The 14,931-nt window shown below is 37.2% G+C and overlaps 1 protein-coding gene across 2 annotated transcripts in view; it reads left to right on the forward strand.

Annotated features, from left to right (window-relative positions):
- Positions 1-9,533: 9,533 nt before the first annotated feature.
- The window catches only part of LOC149842783 (uncharacterized), a 45,704-nt gene continuing 40,306 nt past the window's right edge, over positions 9,534-14,931 (forward strand). The window contains exons 1-8 of one of the 2 annotated variants that reach the window (XM_089999435.1): positions 9,534-9,928; positions 11,096-11,238; positions 11,346-11,528; positions 11,645-11,756; positions 11,841-11,874; positions 12,386-12,423; positions 12,522-12,556; positions 12,627-12,779. In XM_089999435.1, the coding sequence (XP_089855561.1) occupies positions 11,168-11,238; positions 11,346-11,528; positions 11,645-11,756; positions 11,841-11,874; positions 12,386-12,423; positions 12,522-12,556; positions 12,627-12,779 (626 nt within the window). In that variant the 5' untranslated portion in view covers positions 9,534-9,928; positions 11,096-11,167. The remainder of the gene's footprint in view (positions 9,929-11,095; positions 11,239-11,345; positions 11,529-11,644; positions 11,757-11,840; positions 11,875-12,385; positions 12,424-12,521; positions 12,557-12,626; positions 12,780-14,931) is intronic. The other variant, XM_089999437.1, reaches the window with a different exon arrangement.

The raw sequence follows: 14,931 nt of genomic DNA on the forward strand, positions 1-14,931 counted from the left end.
TGATTAGGGAGTCGAAGAAGGCTTGAACTAGATGAAGGAACAAAAGAACCAATAGGAAACTGAGATGGTGCGAGACTAGATGAGGATGAACTGGGAGAGACTGGGAGATCGGGGGCTGAGATAGGAGATGGGTGAGGAACAGGGGATGGGAACTGAGCGGGAAAGGGTGAGCATGCCTAGTATTTACAACAAGTACATGAGACACATTTGGGTGGTCAGGGACAAACTCGGGCGATTGACATACGGAGGGTGAAGACGGGGAAGGAGACAACACAGATAAGGAGGAAATGCCTCATTGAGTTAAGTTGAAAGGTGACAGGGGAGGCGGGGTTGATGTGACCTAAGAACATTGAGAAGATGATTAATCAAAATAGACATGTTGATATATATATATATATATATATATATATATATATATATATATATATATATATATATATATATATATATATATATATATATATATATATATGTATATATATATATGCATGTATGTATGTATGACCCATTTGAGGATGAAAACAAAGGTAACCTTTGTGACATGACTATTGGGAGTTACCAGTTATCTTAACAGATCTTCTCACAAAGAAAATCAAAACATTGAACTACTAGAGATTTAGTAAGGATATCTGCAATCTCGTCTTTGGAGGAGAGGTACTCAATTATTAATTCTTTTCTTGTGAGATTTTCTATGGGTCAATCTTAATGTGCTTGCTTTGGTTATGATACATTGGATGAGCGGCCAAATAGGTTGCACAACATTATCACACAATGTTGAGAGTTTCAGAAAATGCAACTCCCAATTCTTGCAAAAATATTTTAACCATATTACTTCTTACTTCTGCTGCACAATTGGCAAGAGCTTTGTATTTGGCTTCGGTACTATATCTGAATACTATAGATTGCTTGTGTGAGCTTCAAGAAATAAAATTAAGTCCAAAATATACAACATATCCACTAGTAGACCTCTTGTCATCAAGAGTCAGCCCAATTTGCATTAGTATAAGTTGTGAAACTCACATAATCAAACAATTTTATGAGAAGACCTTAGTGCAAAGTATTTTTCAAATATCTCAAAACCCTTGTAACAATTGACCAATGACTGTCAGTTGAACTGTGCATGAACTGACACAATCTATTTACTGAAATGACAAGTCAAAATAGCATACTGCAAGGCCTCACAATGCTTTTGTACTAAGTTGAATCTTCAACTACCTTCCCAAAAAACTTTGACAAGGCAACTTCAGTTGACATAGGCATTGATATGGGTTTGGCTCCTATCATCCCAACACATTTTAACAACTCAAATATATTTTTTTGTTGTGACAAGAATAGCCCTGCTTTGGTCTGTACAACTTTTATTCCAAAATGATGCAAAGAACCCAAATCTTTATTGGCAAATTCTATACCAAGTTGACTAATAAGTGTATATACCTGAGTAATCAAATTGCCTGTAAAGATAATGCCATCTATATATTAGCATACAATAAACAAAGAAGTGTCAGTTTTGGCTCCCACAAATCTCACACTTGTCAAAAATTGACTAAATCTAGAAAACCAAGCATGAGGCACATGTTTTAATCCATACATGGTCTTCTTTAACTTAGACACAAACCCATGACACTTTGGATTTTCAAACCCCTGAGTTTATTCCATGTGCACATCTTTGGATAGAAACCCATACAAGAAAGTATTATTTACATCAAATTGTCTCATGCACCAATTATTACTGAAAGCTATAGACAAGATAGTTCTAATGTAGTAGGCTTTACAACACAACTAAAAGTCTCAAAGTAATTCAGACTCTCTAACTATAGCCTTTAGCTACAAGCATAGCTTTATAATACTTCAAAGATCCATCAGCTCTTTGCTTTATTTTATATATCTATTTGCATCATACCACATGAGGAGCTTCTCTTGTTGGCACAAGAGTCTATGTCTGATTCTTCGAAAGAGCATCATATTCGTCTCTCATAGCCTTACACCGTCTAGATTTTTGAAAGGCTTGTTTAAAACTAATTGGTTCTTCATGGACTTTGGTCTTGAGGACAATTGGATCTTTTTGGGATTTCATGGTTTTGACTAAATAGAAACACACTCTCATCAAATACAACCTGATGCGAGGTATATATCCTGCCAGATTTTTCATGTAAGCAATAATAACCATGATGTTTAGAGACATATAAAAGAAATATGCATTTATTAATATGATAATTAAATTTATGCTTTTGATATGCCCTATGATATGGAAAACAAGCACAACCAAAAACTTCTAAAAATTTGTAATTTGACTTAACTTTAAAAAGTACTTTCAAAGGAGACCAATTTTTAAGCACTTTACTAGGGAGCCTATTCAACAAAAACGCTGCTGTAAAAAAGAAAAAAATTCAATATTTGAAAGGGACATTTGCTTGGGCCATAGATGATAATCCAATTTCAATGATATGCCTATGTATGTGTTCAACCAAGCCATTTTGTTCATGAGTGTGTGGACAAGGCACACGATGTGCTATAGCACACTCAATAAGATATTTGGCTACAAATTGGTACTCTCCACCCCAATCTGAATGAAGAAACTCGATCTTCCTCCTAGTAACATTCTCAACAAAGACTGATTTTTTTAAAAACTTGAAGCACATAAGATTTATGTTTAATCATGTAACTCAAAATATATTTAGAATAAGCTTCAATGAAAGAAACATAATATCTGAAACCATTAATAGTTATGACTGGGGTTGGTCTCCAAACATCCGAGTAGACAATGTCTAATGAACTAGGAAAAGACAAGTTATGACTTTTGCCCTTTTGACAAGAAGCACAAACACCACTAGAATAAAAATCCTTTTCATAACATAAACCAAACTTATTCAAAATAAACTAAAACAATTCTAAAAAAGTGACCAAAACACCTATGCCATTGTTCTACTAAAGTCTTCTCACTTAAACTTGCCTCCTTAGTAATTGGTCCTAGTTTGATTTTGTATAGCTCATTCTCACTTGTTCTGTGCAGAAGAGTCCTCTATGTACACTGATCCTTCACCAAGAAATGATTAGGATGAAACTCAAAAATTGTATCAATCTTTGTAGAAAATCTTTTAACATTTCTAGTAATCTTAGGCACATGCAAAATATGATTCACAAATAAATTATGAGAAAACTTGAAGAGCCAATATGCTTAATCACCAATCTTTATTGAATCTTGCCCCTGATATTCGCTATGAATAACCAAATTATTCAGGCCACTGTAACACAATTTGATGCCTCTGAGTCAGGGTACCAATTATCATCTCCAATCATGCTAGGGGATGACTGAGGAGCGATCAAGAATGCTTGTCGTGAGTTGGAGCAAGCAAATAGTAGATTTGTGTACTTATAGCATGTATGAGATGTGTGTCCAATATTTTCACCAATACCTGTCTTGCTACTGATTTTGAAAGATGTTACCCTAGTTATAGGACTGACCACCTCTATTTCTGCCCCCTCGGTTGAAAACTACCTTTGTTACCACCTCTGCCTCCTCCATTGGAAGGACAACTTTGACGATTTACAAGTTGCTTACTAACAATATTAACAACGGAAAAAATTTCAGACCCTTGGTCATCCATCAACTCACTAATGTGAGCTTCCTACATGAGTTGCAAACCGTGCATCTCTCCAAGTATAATAGGATCATAACTAGGCTCAATTAAGTCTTTAAAAGGAAGATACTCACTAGGTAGACCTTTCAAGATCTGCATACTATGCAAGCTGATGAGCATGAAACTTTGTTCTTTATACATACACGTCAACAGACTTGGTCTTTTTCTTTAGGTCGTGAAATTAAGATTTTAATTGCGTAACTTAGGACCAAGAATGAGCAACATACAAAAGCTTTAAGGTTTTTCACACATCAAACAATGAAGTTAAGCCAATAATTTGGCTATGTATTGACTCTGTGAGGGAAGACAAAATCCAGATCAAAAGAAGCTGGTCTCACCTCAACCAATCTATATACTGAGGATTAAGTTTATCATAGCCCAACTTGAACTTATTGGGAGTTGTCTTCGAGCCATTGACAAAACCAAGGAGGTCATATGTGGTTAGGATGTGAGCAAATTGAGACTCCCACAATAAGTAATTCTCATATGTGAGCTTAATAGACAAAAAATATTATAGATTGTTTGGGTTCTAAAGCAAAGATAATGAAAAGATGAAGTAGCTAAACTTGTTGAAGACAATAAACTTGTTCAATTTCTGATACCATAAGAAAACTCTAGCAATCACACCAACACATCTATTCGACTATCACAGTTCATTAAAGCAGAGGCCCCCATCAATTCTACATCATCATCATTCATGATGAGAACAAGTTTACAGATGATCAATTGCCGTACTTATGAACAACTAGTGGACTTTTCATTTTCTATCCCACCCATAGCATATGATGTGCTTATCGAAAAACTCATCGTCAATAATTTTTTGTTGATGAAGTGTCATCAATCTTCTCATTGTCGATGTTTGCCTTGAAAAATGGCCATAATTTTTCACTGGTTGGAGGATACAAAAAAATCCTAGTTTTTTTTTGAAACCCTAGCTTTGGTTTTATACTATGCTTGTATGAAAATCCACAAATCCAAAAAAAAAAATTGCATAACCTCATGCGAAACTATGTAATTTTTGCAAACCTTTCAGATATTCTACAAATATTTCAGTAATTTCGCAACTACCAATGCAAAACTCTTGACAAAATTCATACTCTAATCGCATATATATATATATACATACATACAAGTAAATTTGTACGCTAAAATGGAATCTCGCATCACTTAAAGTTGATAACAAGTAAAAGTTCATGAATTTTATAAACTTTTTATGAATTTTGCATCAAAAGTAGACTTTCGCAATAACCAACACAAAAGTCTTGACTAAATTTGCACGCTAATCACTTACGTATACACGTACATTCACACACCAAAATGAAATCTCACATCGCTTAAAGTCGATTGCATGCAAAAGTTCATGAATTCTGCAAAGTTTTCGTGATTTCTGCATTGAAAGTAGACTTTTACAACCACCAATACAAAACTCTTGACGAACTTTGCATGCTAGTCACCTATATATATATATATAATAATAATAATAATAATAAAATTTGCTCTCTAAAACAGAATCTCACATCACTTAAAGTTGAGTGCATGCGAAAGTCTGTAAATTTTGCAAACTTTTCTTGATTTTTATATTGAAAGTAGACTTTCGTAACCACTAACGCGAAACTCTTGACAAAATTTGTATGTAAGATTTTTGCAGTTTTTGTGCTATAGATGCGAAAGTGAGTAGTCTTTTCTGCCATGTGTATTGTGCAAAAATCATGATTTTCATAAAAATATCGTGCTAATTTTGTTTTTAGTGAGATTTAGAGAATGTTGTGACATAACGCACAAAAATAGGAGATCCACTCGTGCTAAGAGTAAAAAAGTCCTAAAAAAGTAAGGAACCTGTTAAATATGGATTTCCAAATTTGTGGAGCATTTGGAAAAACAGGCTAAATTTATCGTACAATATAATCATTTGCCAAATAATTTTCATGGTTTGGTACATGGCCACGACCTCAAGCCTCACACAGATAATTTATTCATGATTCAAAATAGGCATTCAGAGGTACTTATATAGATTTTACATGTCTCAAGTTACATCGGAGGCTCTACGCCCCTTTGGGTCTCCCTCTTTAGTTAGGTCTCCAGCTTTTAGTTAGGTTTCCTCTTTTAGTTAGGTCTCCCTCATTTAGTTTAATTTCCCATTTTGGCTTCACATGACTCTTTTGATTGGACTCTGTTTGAGAGACCTCCTTATCATAGGCTATAACTTCACTTGTCCCAACTGACCGAGACTAGGGATGGCAATAGATCAGGGCGGGGGTGGGGGCGGGGGCAGGGTATGTACCCTCACCCCATCTCAAAACCCGAACCTCCATTCCCGCCGGCACGGGGATGGATTTTAGCCTCCACCCCGCCTCCATCCTCGGTCCAAACGGAGGCGAGGCAGAGATGGGAACGGGGCGGGGCAGGGGAAAGCATAAGTCCATCCCCGCACCAGGATGGATTTTAACCTTCATCTCCGCATCCATCTTCATGCCCTACATCCCCGGTCCAAACAGGGCGAGGTGGTGCCCCGTTTTCCCCCAGTCCACTGCCATCCCTAACCGCCGAGACTCCTTGTTCGAGTTGGATTCTGTTTCACCTGATGTTCCAACAGTTCATCTTGGTGATCAATGGCATCTAAGGCTCCTTGGATGCTTTTTGCTCTAAAGTGCATGATACCTGATCCTCTTTCTCTCTCTTTGAAAAGGAAGAAATTGTGAAAGATCATAAAACTGATCTTGTTTTGTGGGACCATTGTTTGAAAAGTCTGGGCCTTGAAACACAAACTTCAAGCGTTGCACATGGGAGATGTAGAATTACTCCAACTGAAGAAGCACTCCTCTGTTTTCTACACTAACAAGTAAATCCTTCTTTATCCATTTTGTCTTAGTGGTGCAAGATCCATGTAACTCAATGCTATACCTATGCTACTGTACAAAAAGCCTTTGCATCAAGACCAACAGCATTTAGGCTATGTTTGGGAACCTTGAATAGGCAGTTGTGTTGTGTTTTTTCTGTGCTCTCGTACTCTCTTGCTGTTTGGGAGCAGTGACATTGACGAAACAATGCATTGGAAATTGTGTTGGCAGCCCCAACACCACATTTCAATACCATTCACAAGAGGATGTTTTTGACAACTCCATACGCTGAAACAGTGTTTTCATCGTAATGCACGGCTCTCAAACATAGCCTTAATTGTCTTGACAAGAGCGGCCCCTTGGTCAATTTCCCCTAATATGCCAAAATGCTTAGGTGATACATAAAAACCTGCCATGGTGTCTTTGTCTTGTGGGTAAAGCTAGATTTGTCTTTCCAACACCAACAAGAGCGGATCCAGGGGCAAGGAGGGGTTTGAGACCCTCCTAAAGTTTTGAAAAATTTCAACAGAAGTGGAAAATTTTTCAATATAGCATAGATCTATGATATTTTTTTTTTATGATTGAGGGTATTGATTTAGATTTTTTTCAGATTTCATGAACATTTAATTAAGGTTTTAAGGTTTTTTGTGCTATTTTGTTTTTCAATTGGCATTAAGCACCCCTCCTAAAGTTATGAAAAATTTCAAACGAATTGGGAAAATTTTTAATTAGCATAGATCTATTATTTTTTTTAGTGATTGAGGGTACTGATTTAGATTTTTTTTTTTCAGATTTTATGAGCATTTAATTAAGGCTTTAAGGTTTTTTGTGCTGTTTTTATTTTCAATTAGCATTAAGCATGATTGTATTAATGACTGTTTTATAATAATTTTTTTTTAAAAACATATTATTAGTATAAATTATCATTAAATATATATATATATATTTTTTTTTACTATGCATCTAGTTTAGATTCTTGGCTCCGCCACTGAACACCAACCACAGATGTTCAAAGCTTAGCTTGGACACCACTTCCAATCATTCTCACACAAGATTTTCCTCTCTCTCTCTCTCTTATATGTATACAACACTGAAAATGAATTTCTATGTTACTATTAGGAAAAAAAATACAATATGTAGAACATAAGTCATGGATGTGGGATTCAATCATCAATAGTGCTGGAGTGAGAAATCGTTTAATTAAGTTTTCAATGACCACGTTCCCGTATTGAAACAATAGAAAATTGAAACAGCAGCGAGCGAACATACTCTCGTTTATGTAAGCGTGGACGTGCCAAAGGAGTTAGGACTGTACCATGCCCACGAGTTAGTTATGAGGCACTTGAAAGCACCAGAGAACGCAACTTTGTCCTTTAATCATGTGAAGAGGTTTATATCTTAATCGAATATCAATTGATGGCAATAAACATATATATGTTAACTCATTTTCTCTCTATACCATGAATTTAAGATACTTTTTTCTAGTTTTGTTTTCGTTCAGAAATTGATAACCAAATCCGCCAGTGACAAGAGATGATGATTAAAAAAACAAACAAACAATTTAAATATACAAAGGTTTGGTTTCTTTGACACAATAATGCGCCCGGACCTAGTGTGACCCTCGCACCATCTCGGTTTCCTTTTGGTGAACCATCAAACTTGAGCTTAATGGATCATGATTGGTTTATCTGGCCCCACCCAGCCTGGTCAATGGTCCCTCTTTGTCCATGCAGAGAGAGTGAGAGAGAGAGAGAGAGTTTAATAGTGTTTGACTTGACTAGTTGGGGAGTTGGCCGGTGGAGTCATAATATCAACATGCTAGATTAATAATATACGCATCCCATCCTTCCACTAGCCCAAGAATTCTATTTATTTTTCATTATTAATATTCAATTTCTTTGACTGACTCAGTCAACAGGAAAGGAAAGTGTCTCCGCACGTGTCAAGCAAAAGAGATCCCTCTAAGTTCAATGCGGTAAACGTGTAGGAACCGTACGTAGGGAGCTAGAGGCCAAAGGCGCCTTTGTGTTTTCTAAGTTAATTGGCTTCCCTTCTCCTACGCTACAGTTTGAGAAAGAAATGTGGTGGTCGTTTTTTTTTTTTTAGTCATATTTAAGTTTTGTGAGCCTTGGTAGCAAGTGTAGCCTGGTGGGCCCAACTTCAGTCACTGTCAGACAAAGGATATTGACATCTAGGATTTGGTTCAGTCTTGTTAGATCCATTTTAAACTGTTTGGGTATGCCTAAAATTGGAGATTCACATGAGTTAATGGATTCGGGTGCAAATCAATTGTGGGCTTAAGTGCACCTGTTTTTTTTATCAGGTCTAACAAATGGACCCAAACTCGAACTGACTTGATTCAGGTATGATTGAAATTTATGGATCTATATGGTTTAATGGGTTTAGGTTAAAAAAAAAAAGGTCAGTTCTAAATGGGACGGGTCTTAATTTGATTCATATTCAGAATGGATCTAGATATTACCAAGATTGTAGGCATGTAAGGGTCAATCGTTCAGGTATAAACTAGATTGGATATAAATGGGTGAGTTTGTTTTAATGCAAGTATGTTCTATTAAGTTTTCTAACTTTTTAGAACTATAAAAGTTTTGATACAGGAAACATATTTGATTGATGATGATGATGATAATCTTTTTATAGATGCTAATTATATTTAAATTCCTCATAATCAGTATATATTAGGATAGGTTTATGATCATTCGGGTATAGGGTCTAAAACAGGTTTGGGTTCACTGGGTTACATATGGTGTACAAGGGGGAGGGGGGCCCATGCCCAGAAGAGCTGGGGGTGGGCAGCCGACTGGAGGGAGGGAGGGAACAACCACCACCACCTGTCTGTTAGGATGCACGTGTTTCATTGGAGTACAGCCTGCGTACCTAAAACGAATCTCATAGTACAGTGAGTGAGCAATCACCCACCACCCCCATCCAACCATAATAGATGAGAGAGCATGAGAGCGTACCAGCTCTCCACTAGTCACTGCTGCCAACGTTCCCAACTTCTTTTTTTTTTTCCTTTTTATGATTCAGCTTTGAACGGATGGAAGCTTTTTTCCCGACTCTCAGTAAATTCTTTTCCTTTTTTTACAGCTGCGTCTGAGGAGCCCGTACCAACCAAATGACCATAATGACCATGCCATACGTAAGGGAGGCGTTCACCGCGGCGATGTATTTTGTGGGATGGCAGAATCGATATTTCCAGCCACATTGTGCGCCGTTTTAGGGAAGGAGGTCGTCCTTTATTATTTACAAAAGGGGCTGGAACTTGGAAGTGGAGCGGTAAGTAAGCTGTGGTGTGTGTCTGAAGTGCTGCAGCTTTCGTGTTGTTGCCCTCTTTCCTTTTTTAATCATTCTTTTCTCTCTCTTTTGGTTGGGAGTGGGTAAAGATAACGGAATTTCGTCCAAGGATAAAAAACAAGGATGTTTCATGCTGAGGTATCTTCTCTTCCTACTCTGTTTCTGTGTATGCTCTTCGGATTCATCCCATATTTGAGGTGGAATTTGATGTTAACGTTGAAATTTCTCTTAACTGGAAATCTCGTGCCTTATTTGGTCGATCGGAGCAATGTATGCTATATTTTTGGGCTTTCTGTAGTAACTTTGTGAAGGACACCTTCTCTTCTTCTTCGTTTGATTCGGTGGGGTTGTTGCTCTAATGCTCTGAGCTAAAGATTTGATCTTTGGGCCTTGCACTTCTTCTTTGAGGTCAAGCCTTTTAGGGGTTAAAATTTTAGGGAACAAAATGAGCTCCTTCTTATTTTTTCCAGAATAGCTTCATCCCCAACCACCGCCGGCTTCCTTGTTTGTCAGTCTGATTTGGAAGTTAGAATGGCAGATTTAGGGACGAGATTGACTAACTTGGACGCGAAAGTTCTTTCCCTGGCATTCACCGAGAAATTGTTGCAATGAGAAGGATGCAATGCTTCACTACACTTAATTTGGTATGGTGGTACTGGATGAGGCTCTCCCTCTTCCCTGTTCACTTCTCATGGAATTTATAAACGTGTTCTTTTTCTTTTTTTTACTCAAATGCGATATATTTCCAGCATCCTGCGACTTGATTTGAGCCCCAGATCGGAATTTATCTTAATTGTGACTGAAACATTTTCCCGCAACCAAAGATCAGTTCTCAGGGTTTGGACTCATTATCAAGTATCGATTTAAGCTCGAACGAGGCTGTTAGTTGGCGCTTTGTTATGCCCAGCCGTTATTACTTTTGTTGCAAAGTGATTTTCTTTTGCTGGAAGTAACTTCTTTTGGTTTGCTCAGTCTTCTCCATTGTCGGTGTTTATGAGAAATAAAGGTTGAAGAGCCCAGATATTTCTGTATTCCCTAAAAGCAAAATGTGGTGGTCAGTCTAATGCAGATTTAGTATTTAGCTCATCGCGTTACTGTTTCTCACCTTATAACAGTATCTGGCGTCTCATCTGAGATTTGCTGCAACAATTAGATATCCTTATCGAGATTTCTTCCCAATCAGTGCGTTTGTTCTTTTCTGAAAATAGAATTGTTGATAGCATCAATGCATTTGACACTTATGGGTGTTGATGTTCATGCTCGTTGTCTTATGTGAACGTATCTGGTGGGGATTGTCTGAGAAAGGCGGGTATCTTGCTCTTGTGGTTGTGAGACGAGTTACTCTTGGAACAATTGTTTGACCAAGCTATTGTACAAATGAAAGGAGCGAGCTGTGTAGATGAGCCACTGGATTATGCTGCATTTAAGTTTTTGCCACATAACAAGAGGTTTGTGTCATTTGTTCTTTTCTTATTTTTCGTATGGTTATCCTTGAAGTAAGTCTTGATTTTGATTGATGTTAATCCTGTCTCCTTTTGTTCTTTGAAATTGGCAGGTATGAGCTACTCATATGTCAGCAAGGAAAAACAGAGAGACTGGCATTAGGGTCTCTAGAACAGATAATTTTACCAATACCATCTGCCAAAGATCACTTTGACCAATCAAATGAGATTTTCCAACTGCAACCCGCTGAAAGCCCCAAGAATGCCAGCTGGTTTACTAAACAAACTTTAGACAGGTTTGACTTGATTCTCTTAATTTCTTTGTCATTAGCAGAACCAACATAACTCTGTTGATTGTAGCAGTGCATTCTGTATTATCTCTTTGACCAATCATTACATTGAATTTCTGTAGGTTTTTTCGTATTATTGGTGCATCTGAATTATTAAAACATGCCGTTGGACTTAAAGATGAGATGTCCCAGTTGGAGCATGCTAGGAGGTTTCATCTTGCTCTTTATTCTGAGGTAGCGTTGCTTATGTGTTTTCATTTTGCGCTGTTCCTTACCCTAGCTAAAATACACTGATGATCAGAAAATATGTTCTGCCAGGGTGATGGGGATCGTTCCTTGAGAGAATCTGCAGGTCTGTTTCTTTTCTAGTTATCAAGGTTCACATTTGTTTTATATCAATGCAAAGAACCTAGGCATGCTCATTTTTTCTTTATGACAATGTAAAACCAGATACCTGCCAGAGTTGTTGATGTATGAAAACTCTTGGGCAGGACAAGCGTAGAATTACCTATTCACATTGATTGTAATTCCATAACCAACACATGAGTACTCGTGTGTTCTCACACAAAGGTGGTGAACTACAACAGTATTTACAAGGCCATGTGGTCTGCTTGTTGTTCAATATGGGCTAAAGGTGCAAGATTTCATGTCCTATGTTTGCATATGGTTGAGAGCTTGCTTGTTATAAGAAATATTTTCATTCTTGTCACATGCATGTTGATTTGAATGCTGGGTACTTGTTTACAGGTGATAAGTACATTATGTCTGTTTCATTTACACTGTCATTGCTCTATTATCTCCTAAAGTGCTTCTGATGTAAATTTAAAACTTATACTTTCCTGTTCTTTTCCATGTTCTAACAGATAGCAACTGCCCGGAAGGATTGACACCAACAGAGGGGGTAATGCCATTTTATTTCCACTTTTCATTGTGTGCTTATTCACTTGGTCTATTCAGAGTGCCTTGCAAACTGACATATACATCTGGGCTCACTTACAGTCAAATGTCCCAGCAGCCTCTTGTGATGCTACAAAGTAAGTGCTTCAGCCCGAGTAGATCAAAATTTACCCTCATTTCCTATGCTTACAAAAGAAATAATTCTAGGAATGAACTGTTGCGTGCAATGGATGTGAGGCTAGCAGCACTGAGAGAGGAGTTAACTAGCACACTAGATCGAGCTGCGGGTGGCCCTTGCTCGTTTCAGGAACTTGCTGGTTTACTTGAATTCTCACAGAATTTTGGATCACCAAATTTGAAGTAACTTACCTGAACTCTCTTGAATTTTCTTTTTCCTCTCTTTATCTAATACATATAGAGCAGATTTGCTCCTACTATTTGTGGAGACCCAGATATTTATATTGTGTCTGTTTTACATTGTTGTGTTTTATCTCCATGCTTCAATGCCACATTTGTATGCTTCTGCTTCGGGTCTAGAGGACTTTGTCATGCACCAGATTAACTAAACATTGTACAGCTAGTGCAGTCAAGTTGATGCTAGTAAGCATGTAGTGGATTCACACTTCACAATTTCTGTGATTTTTACATTCCAAAATATGGACATTTCATCATGGGAAGTCTTCTCTGAAATTTTGTATGGATAACTGGATCGTGCTCTTCCTTTTTTGTTCCTTTTCCGCTATGGTCAAATTGATTTGAACATTCCTGGAGTTTTGGGGATCAAAAGCATAGACCTCTATGGAACACTCTATTCTATGTTCCTGTGTTTAGATCACCAAATGCACACGGATGCATTCTTTGATTATGCATATCACCTAATGCTTTGTATCTATAAGAGTTTTTGTTCTATGTTCCTGTTTGGGTTTCAATCCAATCCGTAAAAAATCAGGGGTTGGACCAAATTTCTTGTTTTCCCCATTTTCCAATCAAACAAAAGATAGAAAGTTTACCCACCTTTTGAAAACGCAAGCAAACAGTGGAGAATTTGCCAGTGTGACAAAAACTCCAGGTAGAATTTATCACAGGCAGAAATAATCCCAGGGGTTTTTTATCTCCAGCAATCAAACACACCCTTAGAGGGAAATGCTCAAAACTCTAGAAGTGTTAAAAGTCAAACACACAAAAGCGTGTGCAAACACACACACACACTCACATGCAATTTCTTTACATAATGCAACCTGATTTTGCCATAGATATACAGAATCTCCATCACAGTTTAATATTTCCTTTGGATTCCCAAAACTCCAGGAATGTTCAAATCAATTTGACCATAGCGGAAAAGGAACAAAAAAGGAAGAGCACGATCCAGTTATCCATACAAAATTTCAGAGAAGACTTCCCATGATGAAATGTCCATATTTTGGAATGTAAAAATCACAGAAATTGTGAAGTGTGAATCCACTACATGCTTACTAGCATCAACTTGACTGCACTAGCTGTACAATGTTTAGTTAATCTGGTGCATGACAAAGTCCTCTAGACCCGAAGCAGAAGCATACAAATGTGGCATTGAAGCATGGAGATAAAACACAACAATGTAAAACAGACACAATATAAATATCTGGGTCTCCACAAATAGTAGGAGCAAATTTGGTCCAACCCCTGATTTTTTACGGATTGGATTGAAACCCAAACAGGAACATAGAACAAAAACTCTTATAGATACAAAGCATTAGGTGATATGCATAATCAAAGAATGCATCCGTGTGCATTTGGTGATCTAAACACAGGAACATAGAATAGAGTGTTCCATAGAGGTCTATGCTTTTGATCCCTAAAAAAACCGTCTGAGATCTAAACACAGGAACGTGAAAATCTCTGTATTAGAGCTCTAGGCTTCTTAGAGAAAAACACCATCTGAGATCCATGGAGCTCTAGGCTAGTGTTTAAAAATTTGCTGAGTCAACTTGGTGACTTGGCTCGACTCGGCCAATCACCAGGTCAAATTATTGAATGACCCCGAACTTAACAAAACTCGACCGAGTCAAGCCGTGACTCAGCCGAGTCTTATATATATATAAATATATGCATATTATGTATATTATATATAAATGATATATTTGCATAATTAATTATGTAATATATACTTTGTATGCATAATATGTATATATGTATATTATAATACACATTATATGTAACAATTAGTTATACAATATATACAAACATATATATACATATTTTTTAAAGAAATGTAAAGTCATCATGACTCAGCCGAGTCATCGAGTTGACTCAGCGAGTCACAAGCCAAGTCGAGTTGCAAGACACTAGGTTTTAAAACTATTGACACTTAAAAAAACTCCCAAAAACTCCCTGCATTAGATCTCTAGGCTTCTCATTTATGAAATCCCTCAAAATATCTAGCATGAGAGAGCAGTTGGCCAAAGAAGAGGATGTCGGCGAGGCATGAGCAGCAGATGCCAGCATGCAGGATGCCCTAGTTCCATCTCTTTGA

The sequence above is a fragment of the Nuphar pumila genome, chromosome 3 (genome assembly GCF_984573655.1).
Source record: "Nuphar pumila chromosome 3, dmNupPumi1.hap1.1, whole genome shotgun sequence".
NCBI classification, from domain to species: domain Eukaryota; kingdom Viridiplantae; phylum Streptophyta; class Magnoliopsida; order Nymphaeales; family Nymphaeaceae; genus Nuphar; species Nuphar pumila.